The sequence below is a fragment of the Meles meles genome, chromosome 1, assembly GCF_922984935.1.
Source record: "Meles meles chromosome 1, mMelMel3.1 paternal haplotype, whole genome shotgun sequence".
Lineage (NCBI taxonomy): Eukaryota > Metazoa > Chordata > Mammalia > Carnivora > Mustelidae > Meles > Meles meles.
In genome coordinates this window covers 23,854,259-23,869,629 of record NC_060066.1, presented here as the reverse complement: position 1 = coordinate 23,869,629, position 15,371 = coordinate 23,854,259, and the positions used below count along the sequence as shown (strand labels likewise).

The 15,371-nt window shown below is 37.3% G+C and overlaps 1 protein-coding gene across 3 annotated transcripts in view; it reads right to left on the bottom strand.

The window, feature by feature from the left end:
- The window catches only part of TRPS1 (transcriptional repressor GATA binding 1), a 251,599-nt gene that overhangs the window by 165,591 nt on the left and 70,637 nt on the right, over positions 1-15,371 (bottom strand). For all 3 annotated transcript variants that reach the window (XM_046023967.1, XM_046023977.1, XM_046023983.1), the window contains one exon: positions 6,101-6,704. In XM_046023967.1, the coding sequence (XP_045879923.1) occupies positions 6,101-6,704 (604 nt within the window). The remainder of the gene's footprint in view (positions 1-6,100; positions 6,705-15,371) is intronic.

Genomic DNA, 15,371 nt, shown 5'->3' with positions numbered 1-15,371 from the left:
TGAACTCATAACACAACTAGATACAGCAGTATCCTGCTTGCCAAGCTTCCTGGAGTTAACCAGTACACCATTCTAGTAATCAGTGTCTTTGTGTGTAAATACTTAATGAAAGTCCCCAAAGACAGTCAACGGGAAAAGAGGGTAAAGAATATGACAATGGAAACAATATTTACTCTTTTGTTGACATCAAATAACAAAATACACAAAAATCCAAAATAAAAAAATTTCCTGGCATTTTAGGGAATCAACAGTTCTGTTAAATCCGTCCATCAGATCAGACTTTGCCAGAAAAATACCAGATTCACATCAAGGCTGTGCAGCCCATGGATGACACACTTTTGAATCATTCTCCATCTGTTGCTCCTGAAACTTGGGCCACCTTCTATATACTCTTCATTTCCAACATCTAAGAAAGAACATTCAACAATGGGTTCCTTTTGGGGACCTGTTATCTCCTGACTCATGCAGTCTGTGAGAAAAGGAAGCCAAGCAAAAGATAGTTATACAGGAAATAATTAACAGATAGTGTGCTGAAGGATACCATTTCACAGCAACCACAAACTTACAGCCCAATTCACTAAAAGATACATCTGCTTCCCCTGCTTTACAAACCTGCGCCAGCAGAACTATGCCAGACTTCACAAAAAGTCTAGGTTACAAAAAGGAAAAAAAAAAATGCTTACAAAAATACTTGAGTCAATGGAGCTGACTTTTAAAAAAGAAATAAGAATAAAAGAAAATCTCATTGGTCAAGCCAATAAAACCAAACATACATATATCAAATTGGCTTTAGTTATGATCGACTGTCAAAAATGGTATATGAATATAAAAGATGAATAACCAGTGAAGAAAAAAAAATTCAAGCTACCTAGTTTTTATTTAATAAAAACAAAATGGTCATGTTCACTGCTACACTCAACAAAGTCAACTAATGGATTGTATTTTTTAAATAAATCTATGTTACATTTGAATTTAAACCACATCCTTTCCTAACTGGTGGACAACGAAAATTCATCTTATGCAAGGCAGAAGCACAGAGATATACAAGGATTGTTAATTCTGGATTTAGTAAATGGTTTTAAATACTTTATTCAAATATCAACAAATCAAGTATCCGCAGTTACCTAAAGAAAGAATTTATCAATGTGCCCTAAAAACTACAAGTTTCATAACCAGTGATTATGGAGGTATATCTTTGCCATTTTTCCTGTATAGTCAGTTCTCTTTGGGATTAAGTACATCCATTTGTAAGTGTCCAAACTGAGTTAGAGTTACATACATAAACGTTATGTAACATCACTACTACCTGCAGATAATTGAAAAACTGTTTTATTTTCATTAAACATGAAGAAAAAAACCACTATCGGGCTTTTCCCTTGAAATCATCTTTAGTTAAAAAAAGTTCCTGCGATCTTCTGTCACTAGTTGTAAAGGCATTCAACATTGTCGCTTGTTTGAACGTCTGTTTGGCTGCCAATGGACTGTCCCCAAAAGAACATTTTTGCATCTCAATAGGCTGTCCGGTATCAACAATCTTTAAACTATAAATTTAACACCACTGAAGCAAGCGGAAAATAACATCTACTTTGTGCTGTCTTGGTATCACATTTACAAAATGAACAAATAATCATACTACTTTGCACTTATCTAGAACCCTGCATCTGACGATCTCAAATGGCCTGACAAACAGTAATTAACTAAGCTGCACAGCACTTCTGTGAGGACGACAGGCATTTTAATCCCAAGAGTGGGATGAACAGAGATCCTGGGAGGCCCTGCCTTTGACAGTCAGTGGCTCAACATGGAACTCAACTCCCAGAACTTGGAACTCATCTCCCATAGCCCAAAGCTGAAGGTCTCCGCCAAAACCAAATGGTGTGCAATGTATGCATTGAAATGGGCAGACTTCCCTAAATAAATTTATATTGGAATCTAAAATCATTTTTTCCCCTAGATGCATGAAGAAAGTGGACTGATAACTAGGGCATCTGAAAATAAGGGAGAATTAGAGCGTTTGAGTTATCCTACTATACACACAGATGTTTACCTGGATGTGGATTTGCCATAAACTCCCCTTACATATTCCCCATCTAAACCCAATTATACTTCTGCATTTCATTAAATGAAAAACTGCATTTGATACTGGCAAAATCTTTGTGAAACTTAATGACAGATGCTTTGTTCTTATTAATGTAGTTATCAGTTAAAAGACACAGCTTTCTACGTTGTAAAATTCAATCTAAAATGTCAATTTTAAGAGTGAGATCTGGAATTTTTTATGCAGGAAATCATATAACTAATATAGCTGCATTCTATGAGTCTGTCTACAAAATGAATAAATAAATACCTTTATGTAATATACATCATAGAAGAAACTGGCCAGAAAAAGGCACAGCATTGTACTGCCTTCTGACTACCTTACCCCGCTGTTTAGTTTAACATGAGAAGGCGCATCAAGTTGAATATTTAAAACTTGCTTTTAGCACAGATAATGTTAAATATGTTAACCTCTTTACAGAGCCAGATCTTAAGTTAAATGAAAACACTGCATTTTCAAAACATTTTCAGGAACTTCTTCATGTTTATAAAATCCTTCTAGAAGTTTTCGAAGAGTAACAAGGTTTTCATATAAACTTGGGACTATTTCTAGCAGAGTCTAACGTTTTTAATGTTTCTTCCTACTCATAAAAGAAAAAAAAAATGGTTTACAGAAATATGAGGTAGTTAATCCACAACAAAAAACTATTTTCATAAGGCAATTCATAAGATAAAGCTTATGTTAATGTGCCCCCTGCTATCCTCAAAGCACAGTGGTCCACACAGATCACATACACAATTTAAAATGTTTTGCAACCATATCAATTCCACACTGGTAACAAAGGAAAAATACAAGACATTCGTTACATGAAAATATACATAAATGATCTGCTACTGAACACAAAACTGAAAGCCAAACACTTAACTAACCTATGTAAAACAAAACAAAAGAAAAGGAGAAAAAAAAAAAAAAACTAATGAGAAAATATTTTCAAATTTTAGTTCTCTGTGACTCTTCTATTTCCTTCCTCACTTTGAGTGCAGCAAAATTTCATAACTGAAACCAGTTAAAAACACGTATCAGAAAGACGAGTATCCAGAAAGCAACCATCATTTTGTGCTTTGTGAATGGCCCTAAATACATTCAGCCTGCTCTTTAAAAATGTTTCCACCATTAACCAGCATAGGGTTGAACTATTTTAAATTAACATTTTCTCCTGCACAGATTTCTCATACTTAATTCTCATTATCAATCTGTACAGCAGTCAGCTGATAGTCAAATTTTTACTTTTAATATTAGAAACTACAGGTATAAATATTTATAAGTACAGTTTATTAAGTCTACACTATTTGCAGTATTTAATAAAATGACTTTTAAAACCAATTTTGTTTTTCAAAGTGCATACTATTTCTAAATAAACATGCCAAATAGCAGGATAAGTTCAAGTTCCAGTATATTTATACTCAAATTATGAATATTATATTCTGTAGATATACATTTACAGACACCTGTATTTCCATTCACAACATGTAAATTGCATTTGCGTATTTTTACTAGGTATTTATAAACTTTTATAGGACACTTTCACTAAAACTAGACTCCGACAACTACAAAATTAAAGTGTAGTGTTTTTACCTTCTGTAAATATGATGGTGATACTCTGCTGGGTTCTTCCTTATTGATGGCAGAGGACTGAACTGAGAAGTGTGAATTTGCTATGATAACTCAGCAACAGCAATTTCTACCACCAAGGTAGAATGCTTCAAATTCACATTCAGAATGGGCCCTGCTTTTTAATTCTCTTAAATGTCTTAAAAAGCTCATCAGCTAAGCTATGTGTACATCAAAAAGTTTTAATTCACTTAATACATTAAATACTCCACAAATTAAATCAGCTACACTTTCTATTCCAAATATCCAATAAAATCAGTGATTCCCAAAAGCACTATTCAAATACAATGAAAATATAAATTTTAAAGAGTCACAGTTTACAAAAGTCAAGGAAGAATGATCCAAGACTTTACATACATACATACATACATACATACATACATACACATATATAAATTTTATCACCTCTTAAAATTTAGGAGATGATCGCTTTTAAAGATCACAGATCTTATGGTTAGGAATTTGATTATTTGTAGAATATAGTGAAGCACTCTCTGGCTGAAGATTTCATATTTCAGCAGCTAATGTGAGGAACTGAAGAAACAGTTGCAATGATGCAACAGAAACTTGAAGTCAGGGAATTAAGGAAGTGGAGGAATTGAGAAAAACAACTTTTTAGAAAAGCATCATCATCCCCAGTCTGCTCAAAAAATGTAACACTTTCAGGCTCAGGTTTTAGACTCAACCACATAAAAAATGACTGATCGTTCCAAATTCTTAGTGTATATACACGTGGCAGAAAAGGTAATATTCCAGAAATAGTCTAAAAGAGCCAAACAAATGAAGATGTCATGGATGAAAACGATTTTAAAATGGAGAAAAAAAGAAAAGAAAAGAAAAACAGGTGGGGAGCTCTAGTGATACAGACATTAAGGCACCCAATTACAACACACTCTCAAGATGCAGTATGAAATGTAAAATCTATAAGACATATCACTCCTGTCTTATAACCAGAAACTAAAAGAGCCAGTTGAGACCAGAAGAATCCTGACATGCTAAGAAAATAATGAACATTTACAGTTGCAGCCCCATATATATTTATCAGAAAGAAGCTCCCTGAATTCAACCCCCTTCTTGAAGGGCACAAGAACTATTTCTCTTCTCTTTAAAGTTATGTATAATCAACTTGCGCCTTGCCTTCTCTGCAGGAAGGATTCTTTATTTCTCGGTGTACAAGGGGCATAGCCTCTTCTGCATTCAAGCCCTTCTCGTAGCTTCAGGGCATGACTGCAGCCAGGAAAGGGAAGAGATTTTATGATTAACTGTGCACCTCTAAGAGGCATTTCTCAACTCCACTAGAGAAACCTGAGAAGCACAGACAGGCTTCAGAGAATCTGCAGGAAATGAGAGGAAGGCAGCCATGCAGACACTGGAGGGAGAAATTCTTCTCTCCAGAATCCATCCAGAGAGACCTCAGTGGTCTCTGACCTGCAGGTCAAACCATTGGGCTGGCTGCCCTCGCCTTCCTAACGGAATCTTTGGTAAAGGTTAGCTGCTTTCTGATCCTACCTTCTAGGCACCAACAAAGCATCGAAATCAGGCAGAAAGCTCAAAACTTTCTTGGAGTCAAGGTGAAATGTCGAAGTGGTGGTGCCTTAGGCAAAAAGCGAGCATCACTTAACTGAGAGTTGGTGAATTTTCAAAATCTGACTATTTTCTGGACACTGCTACATAGAGAGAGAGCAAGGATCTCATTGTTCTCAAAGGCTTGTTTTTCCACATGGAACTATGTCTTTCTCCCTACGAACGCCTGATCACATAAAACGCACAGGTCTTTCTCTGCTTTGGATGCTCTTCAGGCCACTCACACTTGGGTCTACCTCATCTCTTTCCCTCTTTTTGGTAACTAAACCCCAACAAGCCTTGTCATTTGTACATAATTATACCATCAGTTTGTAAAAAACTACATTTCCGTAGTAACCTCTCACCATAGGCTTTGCATTCCTAATGATTTAAATCTCTGCTAAGTTTCCTGTTAACCAGATGCAGTGTGACACCACCTTAAAATTTAAAAGTCATTTACCTATTTTAATGGAACAGATGTGCGATCTTCTGGGATTCTGAACCTCCCTTCTCCAAATGCAGCCTCGGTGTTTTGCATAATCACCAAGAATGATTAACCAACATCCAATCTGAGCTAAGAGCAGTGGCAAATAAGTGACTGCCCACCACCACAGCACAGACATGTAGAGTGTACACACACACACACACACACACACACACACACACAGGAGATACTCTCCACTACTTCTGCCTTATAAGACCCTCAGTCAACAGACTGAGACCATTTAGTTTCAGGTGTAAGACTAAATGATACTAAATGTAGAGAATATGTGTCCTCCCATTTCCCCTTCAACATAGGTGAATTATTTAAAAATTAAACCTTCCTACCCGTAACAGGGACTGGGATTCGTCCTTGGACTTGTTTTCTCCAGATGCAGGATACTGCTGGGTGAGGGTCCCGGACTTCTCTCCACCAGCTGGCACCCCCTGCAGGAATCCCTTGGTCTCCACAGCCAAGCCATAAATAGGTCGTGCCAGATGGGCAGCTTCAACATTGGGGCTATCCCTTAGAGTCTTGGTCTGCTCTTGGGGGCCGGACACGGGTGTCAGAAGCCCCAGGCTTGCCTGAGTGTAGGATGGGCTGCCTCGCAGGATATCTGCCCCTCTCCAAGTCATGTTTCGAAGGTCATCGCTTGAACTCTCGGTCCAAACTTTATCCTTCAGCCCGTCCTTATCTTCCACCTTCTCCCTTTTCACCACACTCTCAGAAACTGGCTCTCCCATTTTAGAGTCTGGATTGAGCAGACTGTAGACCTTGAGGTCAATTTTGGGCTCCTCCTTGATGGTGGACACAGCATGACCGTCCTCTTCGCCATTGGCTGTAGTGATGTCCTGTTCGTGGCAGTGAACAGTGTTGAAGTGCTCCAGTAGTGACTGAGTATCAGCAGCTGTAAAGCTGCACTGACGGCATTTGTAGCAGCTGTGGGCTCTCCTGGAGAAGAAAACAGTCATTAGAAATCTAGCCTTTGGAAGGGCTTAAAAAAATAAAACAAAAACAAAACAAAACAAAAAAACAGTCTTTAAGGACTCACTTTTACCACATGTAATGTAATAAGTAGGACAAAATACACCATTCCCAAGACCCAGAAGTTGGAATGGAATTTACTGGCATTTTTGGTTCCATATAAAAGAATGTGACTTTCCCTTTTGATGGATTAAGCGTAACAGGTAGACACACAGATACACCCTCATGTGTCCACATGCCAGCAATTTGCACTGAAACTCGGTTGGTATGTTTTATTATTGAAAGACTTGCTCTGTTCGCCAATTCTATATTACTTAAGAGACACATATATTTTCACACTGATTTCATCAGTGGACTTTTCACTTCCTGTTTTTTTTTAACTAAATTGCTACCGTTTCATTGTAAATGTAAATGCATCTCCAGTGTTACTTCTATAACATTTACACATATTAAATTCTACTTGATTACAGTGTTCTTTTCTATCTTACAACTTAAATCAGTTTAGGTAACAAAATACGGCCGACGGATCTACATACTCTAGTAAATAAGATGTACTGGAAGCTCAAGATTTTTAAGACAAATTCTTCCAGGAGGCTTTAGGAACATTCAATAAATTGAGGTGTCTGCTGGGTGTGCAGCATGATTGGGGTTGTGTGGAGATATTCATTCATAAAGAACATGTGAGTGCGTGTGTATTCTTCTCAAAAGGCATAAAACAAAAAGAACTTATTGTTGGATTTCATAGCATCCTCTGCTATTAAAGATGGGACATTGTCATATTAAGACAAATATTTGATTAACAAAGAACAGAGGCACTGTATCCTAAAAGACACACTGGGAAGGAACACAAGTGACTTGGAATAAGGCATACTTATAAAAACTTTGTATTGCTCTCTAAATAAACTCCATGTGGAACACTTGCTACCCCACTGATGCAATACGTTGCCAACTTAAAATAACAAGATAGGTTTGAGAACTATTATTTAAAGCTACCACCACATATGTGCACATACGTGTAAGTGTAGATGATCATCACAAATTTCTTTGCCAGACCCTGGGTTCACACTGGGGGATGCAGAAGAAACCCAGTCTTTGTCCACCTGGTGTTTAGAGTCTAGTCAGGAAGGGCGACCCTCCCATTAGATTATAAATAAATATAAAGAGTGGTATGTGCTAAGAACTTTTATGGATGGGATGGTAATGGGGTTGATGGGGTGCGCAGGGCAGCCAGGAAGGCCTTTCTGAGGGAGAGAAAAACCAATGGATGAAAAGGAGCTATTCTTGTTGGAAGAGGAGGAAGGGGGAGAAGGCCCATTCTAGCAAGTCTGAAATACTGAACAGAGGTCACTGCTGCTTTAGAGGAATAAGTAAGAGGAAGCATGTCAATCAACAAGCTAGAAGGGTGATCTAGAGCCTTGTAGACCAGGATAAGAGGCAGATAGGTATCTTCAGAGGTTAACGGAAGCAATTGCAAAGTTACAGGCACAGAAGGAGCATCGTTAAACATATGTTTTAGTCACCTGGGACCTTAACGGTTTCTGTACTCGGTAACTTCATTCCTTTATGAGATCTGATGGCTGAAAATCCAAAAGAATGTTCGTATTTTAAGGAAGCAAAAGTCAAAGGTACTATGATATGTAACAAAATCTCAGTATTTGTCGAGAGTACTTAATGCAGTACAAAATTATCTTATCATTAACAGCTTACATTTGGTTGAATAAATATGGAAATTTAACTTTCACTTTTTACAGAAGATTGTTTTCTATCTTGTCTCCTATTTTTCTTCACTGTTTAAGTATTAAAGATAAGCAAAAGGAAATACAACAAAGGTAAATAATTTAAGGATGAGTCGACCATAAAAATATAATATTAAAATTAATTTCCTCAAGTGAAAGGAGCCTAACCCTTGAGAAGAAGATGTCTATGACCAAGAGTAAGAATCTTGCCCCAAGTTCAAGGCCAGAAAATCCCCCAACAGGATTCAGATCACAAAGTTCAAAAGACAAGACTCAAACCCTAGGGCCTAGAACCTATGGGAACTTCAAATAAATATCCATCCCAGCAAAACTATGTTTGAATATCTCCAATGAGAGATAAACTCCTAACCTCACAAAAAATTGCTATGTCTACGAGATTCAATTATCACGGAGGAAAATGGATTTATCAGAATGGTTAAAGATCAAAACATACCCAGGAAATACCCTCCTGAAGATATGTCACATAATCTATTGAGGCATGCAAATTAAACAAACAAGCTTCAGGAAGCACATTTTCCAGCTCTGATCAACCTTCACCCCTAGACAGTTCTAATGAGTTCACTGCCCACTATGGCACTAAATTTATGGTTTCCTTGACACGATGGGGTCTCTGTTTCAAACCTCTGAGGGGAATCCCTCCTAATAAAGTAAGACTATCAATTGCCACTGCTCCTTCTACCCAAACTGGTCTTTTATACAAAATCAAAAGACTAAGAGTATAAAAAATTCCAATTGCACAATTGCAGTGAACGTACTTCAAGAAATAAAGACAATTCTACGGCAACAGGAAGGAGTACCAATGCCCAACAGAATGCCCAACCAATGCCCAACAGAAGAAATACAACTTCCTAGGGTACGTTGCAACAAAATATTTTAAAATAGCAGAATTTCAGTTCTAATGGGAGCATTGAAGAGTGTAGACTCTGAGAGCGCCTGAATTTCAGTCTTGGCTCTGTATTTTACTGTGTGTGTGACTTCAAATAATTTACAAAACTTGCCTCAATGTCTTCATCTGCAAAATGAAAATGGCAGTGCCTCTTGATAGGTTCTTATGAATGTTAAGTAAACAACAGCTAGAGTAGGTAAGTAAATATGTAAGGATCCCCCAGTATAAATCCTCAAATTAAATAAAGCCCCTCTCTCCTGTGTGAATCTGCATTCTGTGCTCTTTGTGCAAAGGAGTTTAAACCTACAAACTAGCAGCACTTTGGTATCATCCTTTTCCATTCCCCTATGTATCTTAACCGTGAGGAACACTGTTCTTAAAACCAAGTTGATTTCCTGGAAGACCCTTTGGTTTAAGACACTGACAGGTAGAATATATTCTACGACTTTTCCGCTTCACCTAGTGGCATTCAAGCTTGAAGAAATGAGGAATTTTGCTTAATTGTCTAGCTTTACTCTTGTTATTAATAGACCCAGAATCTTAAGATTCTGAATCACAAAAAATAGAAAAAGGCATTACCTATATTTTATTAAAGTCTTGGGAGGTGGAGATGCCTTGAGTGTATTCATTAAGGTAGTTTAGAATCATGATATATCTAGTAATACATCTCAGTAATTCAGATTACATGCCTTCAATATCGACTTATTCTGCAATCTAGAAATGTCCCTGAGTCATCCTATCCCTCCACTAAATAAAGACAACACATGCAACCCTTACCAATGACTCTTAAAAATACAAAGGCCTTGGGTCCCTGCCCAGGCACTGAATTCCTCACAAAGTATCACACTCAGGTAAGGTGTCAGGGGCTTCTAGGCGTTCTCTGATTCCAAGTTCCTGTCCCAATGGACAGACAGGTCTCAGTAAGAGCTGTTCTGATCTGCCCCACAGAGGAGCTCCTGATCTGACTGTTCAAGGCAAAACCATCCTTGACACAGGTGCTGAAGAACCATCAGAGATCAGTAGGGATGAACATAAAGCAAAGCAAAACAAAAACAAACACTGCTCTCCCTCCAAAACTGCAGAGCTAAGTTCTTGGTGAGAACCAGGTTTTACAGTGAAAAGGAAAACATATTTTAACAGGAAAGATATTAAAATAAAGTTGTAATAATAAGCTCAACTCACACACCTTTTCTTTTGAAGAGTTCAAAGCATTCACACATAACTGATCTCACCTTTCACTGAAGTAGAAAGCCCATTTTACAGATAAGTAAAATGGAGAATGGTGACTTGTCCCTTGAATCTACATCGAGTCAGGAAGACAGGGCTTCTACCTTCCAGATCAACGTTCTATTTTTTGATTCTTGGCAGCCAAAATTTTTAACTTTATACAGAAAAGAGTGAAACCACTGACAATATGGAAAATGAAAACACGAGAGGAAGGCAAACTGATCATCTGGCAGCAGAAGACACTGACTACAGTAATGGTCTGCAAAACATGCCGAGTTTTGTAGGTATACAGAGTCCAAGGTGCCTCCTGTTGCCCGACTCCATCAGGATCTCTGGGGGAGAACGTGAGAATCTGAATTTTTAACAAGATTCCCCAGGTGACACCCATGCAGGGGCCACAATCTATGAACTCCATTATTAGATATATTGTGGTTCTAAACGATGTAAGGAACACACTCACAAGGCATTCCCCACCCCCTCCAGACTGTAATGCAACACAGGTAATGCCCTTACCAGCTTTGTTATTCAGAATCACAAGATTCTGGGTGTAACAACTGTTAATGAAAAGAGAGCAAAGCTTGACAATTAAGCAGTAAACTGCTAAACTGCTCAATCTTTCAGGCCATTGAACACAAGTAGGTGAAGCAGAAAAGGCAATTTGCTACATAGGACTCTAGAGACCGGAAGGGATTCTTTCTCCCTGTAGTATCAGTCTTAAATAAATGATAGAAAATATGTTAAAAAGACATTACTCCGCTTTCAAAAGCTGAGAGGTACATAAACTGTTTAATAACATACACTAAAAAAAATCTAGAGCAGTGTTCCTCCAATTCTAACATGCATAGGAATCACCTGGAAATCTTGCTAAAATCCAGATTCCGATTCTGAAAGTCTGGGGTGGTTCTCAATATTCGGTATTTCTTATAAGATCCCAGATGATTCTGAAGCTGTTGGTCCCCAGACCACACCGTAAATAGCAAGAATCATGAAGCCATGGCCAGAAAGAACTTCAAGATGGATATTAATTAGTATGAAACAAACTCATAGCACTTGACAGAACATTTTTAAATGAATTCTTTATGATGAGTAACACGGTCTTCCCTCGTAAAGCACACACATTACATACCTCTGAGAGTCAACACTAACAGCTTTGGAAGCTAAAACTACAACTATACCATTGTCAATCATAATCCCCAAACAAGAATTCATCTTTTTTTTTTTTTTAATTTCATTGTTTGGGAATTATCTTTCACTATTTTTAGGGCTAGGCCATTTATATACCTTATTCCTCAACAATCACACAAAGTACGTATTCCCATCCCTGCTCCATGGGATAAGAATCTGAAGCCTAGACAAGTCAATTCACATAGAATGCGGAGGACATGACACGGTCTTCAGCACTTGTCCCCAGGTCCTCTTCTGTGGGTGCTGCTGGGAGCGGACATGTTACTAGCTGATTTAGGAGTTCCTGAAAGGTGCGCATATATTCTCTTAGGTGTGTCATTCTCTCAATAATTACTGAATATGTGATTTTAATCCCTAGTATAAGAAACATTACAGAAGAATACAAGTTTGGTCACTGTGAAAATACATTAGTTTGGACTTGCCTCTGACCTATAAAATGATTTTCATTTTATCAGCATTAATTGGAAAACCTCAAAGAAGTTCAAGGGAATCTTCCTTGCATCTCCCAAGATCCACACGTTCACCCATACAAACTTCCCAAATGATTCAACCCTAGACTAGGCCTAAAACCCTCTGAGCTATTCCAAATGTGTTTTCTTCTGAGGACTTCTTCCACATTGCCTTTTATTAAAATCGTGCTTATGTCCTAGTTTACGGTAATTGCCTTAAGATCAAGATCAATGTTCACACATCCCTGAACCCACTCCCACCCAGATCAACCAATAGTAAATATATACTTAATAACCAAAGGGATAAACCACCACAGCTCTGCGGATGTTCAGGGCGCTGGATTTAATGTGTAGAATCAGAAAGCAGCAAAGAAATATTTAGGAGAAATACACAGATATTTCATAGACGGTATATTTGAGTGGCTTTTCTGAATAAACTCTTTATTATTTAAAAACTCCTAGAACTTCTGGCTACATTTAGCCAAACTTCTTCTTAATATAAATACATACGTGCTCTGCATTAATTTAAATTCTATGTTCTCCTGCCAAATGCATAGCAAACACTCTCCTCGTGCTACCTAGGCAAAAAAGATGTCATTTCGTACGTCCCCCTAGCACAGGATTGCCAGATCAAAACACAGAATGATGATTTGAAGGTCAGTGTAAAAAAAAAAACAATTATTTTAGTGTAAGTATGTCCCATGCAATATTTAGGATATATTCACACAAAATCAGCATGTCTCGTGTAATATTTTAGACAACAAGGACATGAATCAGAGAAATTTGATAGAAAAGCTAAGTCATCCCTTGCCTTCAGAGAAAACTACAAGCTGACTAACAGAAGACCAAATTGTACTTAATTCAAGTGACTTAAAATTTCTGTGAAAAAAGATGTTTTATTTCTTATCCTACTTAACAGAATTTTCATGTGCTATTAAAATGCATTTATTTCAGTTTCATCCATATTTCAATGGACAGTGGCCTGAGAAGTAATGTTTCCTTCATTAGCAGAGATTACACATTTCCAAAATTCATAAAAGGCTGTGGTTTTCTAGATCCTAGAAAAAGATCAGCTCAATGATGCTACTCTATCATTACACTTACTCTGATAAAACTTCTATATTTCTATTTTCATAATAAACCAGCCCAGTATATGTGAAGTCAGATCTGAGTGATGCTTTTTCTCCTCTAAATGTAAACTCCCAGAGATTTCTGCCAGCATTTGAAAAGCCATCCTCGGGGCGCCTGGGTGGCTTAGTGGGTTAAAACCTCTGCCTTCGGCTTGGGTCATGATCTCAGAGTCCTGGGATCGAGCCCCACATCTGGCTCTCTGCTCAGCGGGGAGCCTGCTTCCTCCTCTCTCTCTCTCTTCCTGCCTCTCTGCCTACTTGTGATCTCTGTGATTTCTGTCTGTCAAATAAATAAATAAAAATCTTAAAAAAAAAAAAAAGAAAGAAAGAAAAGAAAAAGAAAAAGAAAAAGAAAAGCCATCCTCTACCAAACAGCTGTACTTCTTAACCTCTGAAATCTGGTTCTTCTTCAGTGACTAAACAGAGCATGGAAGTAAATGAGTAGATCATAAATACTAATCAATTAGACTTCGAAGGGTATTTTTGGGGTAATTGTAGACTTGAACACCTAAAGACAAACTACCACAGAAAAAGAGTAAATGACAGTGATTTGATTTAAATATAGATCCAAGATCTGGTATCTAATAGTTAGTCATTTTGTAATATACACTTTGCTGGTATCAAGGCCTCTCATACGCTACACTCGAGATTACGAACACTGCAGAATGAGGGATTAAGAGCAGGCAAAGAGAGTATCTGAGGGACAAAGACAAAAAAGGAATTACGGGTGAATAACCAGATCGATCAATTTTAGAAACTGGAACTGCAATAATATTCAGCCTTAGTTAAGTGCAGAGGAGCAGTCTGCAAAATGTAAGATAAACTGACCTGTGAGGAAGATTCCATGCAATCCACTCTACTTGCATTTTTAAAGCTGAAATCATCTGATTGGTGTTTACTCCTTTGGAGTAACTGGTTTTCTTAAGGGGAGTGTAAGGGTCATTTCATTTTCAAGTGAAAATAAACAAAATAAAAGAAAATACAACTAATGTCATATCTGAAAAATCTCAACTTCTGATTCACTGATTCACTTCCAAAAAGAAGATATCCCTGACTAAGTGTTCAAGGGAGACCAACCTCCCCATAAAACAGAAAGCAAGTAACACTTGGGAAATGATTTCTATAAATTGACATGAAATAGAAATCATGGCTAAACTTTATCCAAGGAATTGATCATAGTTCTTGTACAAAGTCTTCAGGACCATCAACTCTGAAATGGTAATAACATATACAAATAAAGGTAGTGCTGACTGTGAGTTATTTTCTTTAAGGACTATAATATCCTGGGTAATGTGTCTCACGATGGGAATTCTCAACTTGAACTATTAGGTCCATTTCAAGGAATTACAGGCCACTGATTTGTTAGGTATTGTTTAAAAGAACATGTCATCTAACGTACACAAATGGAACTGTCGTGGCACTCACCTTTTGAGAAACTCTGTGCTAATGCACGATGTACTTGGCTTTTTCAGAAGTGTTGATAATTAAGTACTTATCATAAAATCTGTTCTTTAGAATTAGCAGAGCACACAGTCCATGCTCCTTTCTGTGCTCTGCTAAGGCAGAGACTGAACAGTAGCTACCTTAATTTGACCAGCTACGGTATCCAAAGTTATTTCCTTCGACCAGAGTTACGTATTTTATGTCTAAAAGATTCGAACACTCGTTAAACAATTTTAAATGCATTCACAAATCTCCAAAAGGACAGATGCTTGTCATCACATATACTACCAAAAATATGTCCATTTTCTTCACATTCTAGATAACTAGCAGGTAGACAATGATAACATTAATGATTTTTAAGTAGTTACTTACTCATAAGAGGGATTGAGCCTTTATTCAAATATTTATTGGATTGATGAAAATTGATGTTCCATTTTCATTTTAAAATGTTATCATATAATGTTAGTCATAACACAGTCTACGTATATGTGTGTATGTTTAAATACATATATATATACACATTCGTATTTAGGTTTACAAAAAATAAAAACTGGAAT